General features: G+C 34.8%; 1 protein-coding gene across 1 annotated transcript; it reads right to left on the minus strand.

Annotated features, from left to right (window-relative positions):
• Positions 1 to 1,949: 1,949 nt before the first annotated feature.
• On the minus strand, positions 1,950 to 3,578 carry LOC108327134 (uncharacterized). Its single transcript, XM_017560872.1, has 3 exons — positions 3,334 to 3,578; positions 2,615 to 2,872; positions 1,950 to 2,523 (listed from the first exon to the last, which is right to left on the minus strand). Exons 1-3 carry the CDS (start codon positions 3,576 to 3,578, stop codon positions 1,950 to 1,952), a joined length of 1,077 nt encoding a protein of 358 aa, XP_017416361.1.
• Between the last annotated feature and the right edge of the window lie 551 nt (positions 3,579 to 4,129).

Here is a 4,129-nt window from a genome sequence, read left to right on the forward strand (position 1 = left end):
TTTTCGTTTCAATTATTCTATTTGATATTTTATTTTAACTTAATATATTTATATTTTTTAATTTATAAATTATAAATTATAAATTATAAGGGTTATTTCACTTTTATATTTCTAATATTTTAAAAACATTATATGTTTAAAATAGATATTTTTTAAAATTAAAATTAAAAATAAAATTAATTTTAATATTTAGATGAAATAATTTGTCATGTGACATAAAACATAAAAAGATACTAAAAAAATAAAAATTAGGCTTAATAGGTTACTTAGTCCCCAAGTTAAGATGTGAATTTCTGTTTAGTACCCGGTTTTATAAATGAAGACATTGAGTCTCCATGTTATGAAAATTGTATAATTCAAGTAATCTTCGTTACGGTTGTAGGAATGGTGTTAAAGGTTAAAAGATGTGGTAAATTATTTATCTAGCGTGGCAAAAGCACATTTTTTAGCTTTGGCCAGGTATGAAAATTTCCTTTTAATTTGGAAAAGCAAATGCATAGGGATTTGCCGTAACATTTTAATCTCCAACAAGCTTAGGTGAAGGAGCTGATCTGAAGGTGGTGAGTTGAGGTGGGGTGCCCTAAGTTGTTCGTTCTAACACAGTTTGTGAAGTTCGTTGTTACTAAGGTTGGTTGTTTGTGAGGTGGATGCCCTAAGTTGGGTGGTTGGGATTGGGGTGGTTTTGTAGGTCTCAACGAAGCAGTATTGTGTGGTTCCTGGAGGCAATGTCAATGAATCAATCCTCGTCTTGCTCATGGGGGTCCTCGCGTGGTGGTTCATCACGAGGAATGGTTGGCAGCCAAATATGCTATTGTGGAGAGTTTGCCGTATTAAGAGTCGCAAAAACTGTTAAAAACAAGGGGAAGCATTTTTGGGGTGCCCTAGTTACAAGGTATGTTTTCTACATTGTGTTTTTATTTTGGGGTACATTAGTTCGCTTTATCCTGAGTTGTTTTCGGTTGGATGATTTGAACAGCGGAGTCGAAACGAGGAAGTGTGAGGATGTAATTTCTTCAAATGGTGCACTGAAGATTATATAGATGAAAGGGATATTACAATTGGATGGCAAAGGAGAAAGATTATTTCTTTGGAAAAATCACTTGTGGTTTGTCAGAAAAGGGAGAAGGTGTTGTTGGGGTTTTTATGTTTGATGAGGTTGATTAACATCATCTTTGTATGTCTTATGTTTTAATTTTGTTGAAGTGGTGTTTGATGTGGTTATATTGTAATGTTTGTTTGTTACTTAATGAAGATTCTGGTTGTAATGACATTGTGCGTGTAATGAGATTGTGTTTGTGTTATTAGTGTAGTGATCATGTGTTATGTATTTTACATTACCCTCTCTTTCTGTCATAAGTTACTTTTGATAGCCACTAAAAGTGTTCCATAACTTTATTTTTCATTGCTCTGGTAAACTAATAATGAAATGAAGTAATCCTAAAAACCATATGTAATGTAGCTGTTTACCCATCAAAATAGAAAGAATGAATAAAACATGAAAGCTGGTGTTGGCAATACAATCTTGTTGTGTATGCATTTGACTTTGCCCAATTTTTAAATTCGGTAGTTTAAAACTTCATCAGCATAAAGCTCTACAAACCATCAATATTAACAATTTGTACAAACCATCAATATTAACAAGGTCTACAAAGTTAATCAACATCACTTAACAAGCTGCCAAACCATCAATATTAACAACCTGGCAAACCTTGCAGTTTATAGTTTGAGAAGAAAAAACATCACAGATGTTCCAAAATGATATGATATTGATGATTAAACATCACTTAACAAAATACATCACAAATGATCCAAAATGTTAAAGTTATCAAGTGCAAAATACATCATATCCAAAATAATATTGATGGTCAAACATGACCTCAATATGTCTTAGCAAAACTACTTAAAGTTGAAAGTACATATCCAAAATACAACAGAAAGGTCAACAATTTTTAAAGTGTTGTTGTAGTGTGATCGGTCTGGGGTTCTTGAGTAATCTGACTTGCTTGAGTGGGTAATGGTGTAGCTTCGTGGTGTTGTTGTTCACTTGCTTGAGTGGAGTGTGTTGTAGCTTGTTGGTGCTGTGCTTGAGGGCAATTAGTTCTTCTATGCCCTAGTTGTCTACAAATGTCACATCTCTTTGGGATTCCGGTTTGTCCAAGTTGTGTATCATCCCTTTTTTGCTCCCAACTCTTCAGTCTTCGTTTTTTTCTTGGTCTACCTGGCAACACCCTATTCGGAGGAGGAAAAACATCAACATATGAAGTCCTTTGCCATAGTTCAGGTCCATTCACAGGGAAAATTAATGGAATGTAAGTTTCTTCATAAGTAGAGGTTCTAAACCAATTTGGGATACAGTCTTCTGGATTGATGTTTAAAAACTTCATGGCTGTGAGTGCATGACAACAAGGTATTCTTGTTACAGTCCACTTCCTGTAGCTACAATCTCTTTTGTCTATATCAACCACAAACTTTTCAGCAATATTGCAAGTATGGCTGATCTCAAAAACTTGCAGACCTGACCAACTGCCAAAGTATTAAAAATCAATATTAGCAACAAATTTATAATGGAATCAGTAAAATGGAAAATAAGTAACTCGTTGTGTAGTTTACTTACTTAGGTATCCAATATTGTGTCTTCTTTAACCTCTTCTGTAGTCTCTTTTGAATTTTGGGACAAATGCCACCATGAAACTTACTTATCTTCTCTCTATTGGATGCCCACTTCTTCATTAGGTAGCTACGAACCTCTTCCAACATTGTTATGATTGGTTTCCCCCTAGCATCTAAGATGACGTTGTTAAAAGCTTCAAATATGTTATTGACAAGTGTGTCACAAGCAGGTCTTCCTGAAAATCTTGACCTAGACCAAAATCTACAACAAGAGAAACTTAAGTATTTGGAAAAGAAATAAACATTCAGCCAAATATGAAAGAATATGTAAACTTCAAATGTACTTGCCTTGGTGAAATAGCTATCAAGTGTTTAAAGGCCTCTTCGTTGACGTCCTTCATTTGTCTCATCATTGATTCCCAAGCTTGGGGGTGTGTTGTTGCTGTTGCCTTCTAGTAATTGTCTCAAATTTATGCCAGGAAATTTCTTCCTAAAATTTGCATAAATGTGCCTTACACAGAAACGTTGGACCACACCAGGTAAAAGTTGTTGTATAGCTGGCAGAAGTCCCTATGACAGTAATGAATGAAAGTGAGTCTTAAATTGGCATAGTGAACAATGTAATCAATGAAAAAAAAATACTCATTTAAAAAACATTCATCCAAATGTATAGTAGGCCTACATGAGACAAAGTTGTCCTTACATGCTTTGAAACACACATACATTTTGAATATAGCCTTATCCTCATTTCGTTCCACACTCAATTTCATTGTTGACCCAGGGTTTGACCTCAATAATTCTTGTGCATAATCATACAGTCTTTCATATTGTTGTTTGAAACAATCATCAATGTTGGCGGTTGCCATTGCTTTTGCCTTAGTTGTTGTAGACCTTGACACACCAATGTTCCATTTTTTACAAAACTTACTGTGCAGATTTTTCAGATTTATATCTGGATTTGCTTTCATGCTCTTCTCTAATTTGCCACTTAACCATTTCGAGGTAACTAAACCAATGTTGAATTCTCTAATACATGTATGTCTGTCTATGATCTTCCTTAGTTGCCATGTACCTTGGGTACTCCTATATGCACAGTATGCGTATCATGGACATTTTCCTTGTGAGCCACAACATTTAACACAAATTCTTCTCTTGTCATTCTTAGAAATCTTCAACTTCCTACCATTATGCACTCCATAAGTTCTAATTGCATCAGTGAAATCTTTTTTTTCAAGGAAGTATGTCCCCAATTGCCATTTATATTCTTTCATAGTTACGGGCTTTGAGAAGATCCCAAAATCTCCATTTCGGAGACTTTCATCATCTGAGTCATCACTTGCATAAATACTGCCACAACTATCAGATTCCCACTCACTATCAGATAAGCCACTAGCTTGTACATGCAACTTTGAGGTAGTGCATCCACTTCCTGTACCCATTTCAACAAACACATTACCTTCGCAATCTTGGTGTTCAAGTTGTTCATCTGCATGCACACCAACATCCACAAATTCATCTT

Source organism: Vigna angularis, chromosome 2 (assembly GCF_016808095.1).
Source record: "Vigna angularis cultivar LongXiaoDou No.4 chromosome 2, ASM1680809v1, whole genome shotgun sequence".
In the NCBI taxonomy this organism is placed as follows: domain Eukaryota; kingdom Viridiplantae; phylum Streptophyta; class Magnoliopsida; order Fabales; family Fabaceae; genus Vigna; species Vigna angularis.

Excerpts from the sequence above, each read along its gene's own strand:
- LOC108327134 (XM_017560872.1), bottom strand. The coding sequence starts at position 3,578 with ATGAAAGCAAATCCAGATATAAATCTGAAAAATCTGCACAGTAAGTTT. Across the intron at positions 2,873-3,333 it reads GATAAGGCTATATTCAAAAT|ATTTTGGTCTAGGTCAAGAT; the intron begins GTATGTGTGTTT and ends CTCTTGTTGTAG. Across the intron at positions 2,524-2,614 it reads ACACAATATTGGATACCTAA|TTGGTCAGGTCTGCAAGTTT; the intron begins GTAAGTAAACTA and ends ATACTTTGGCAG.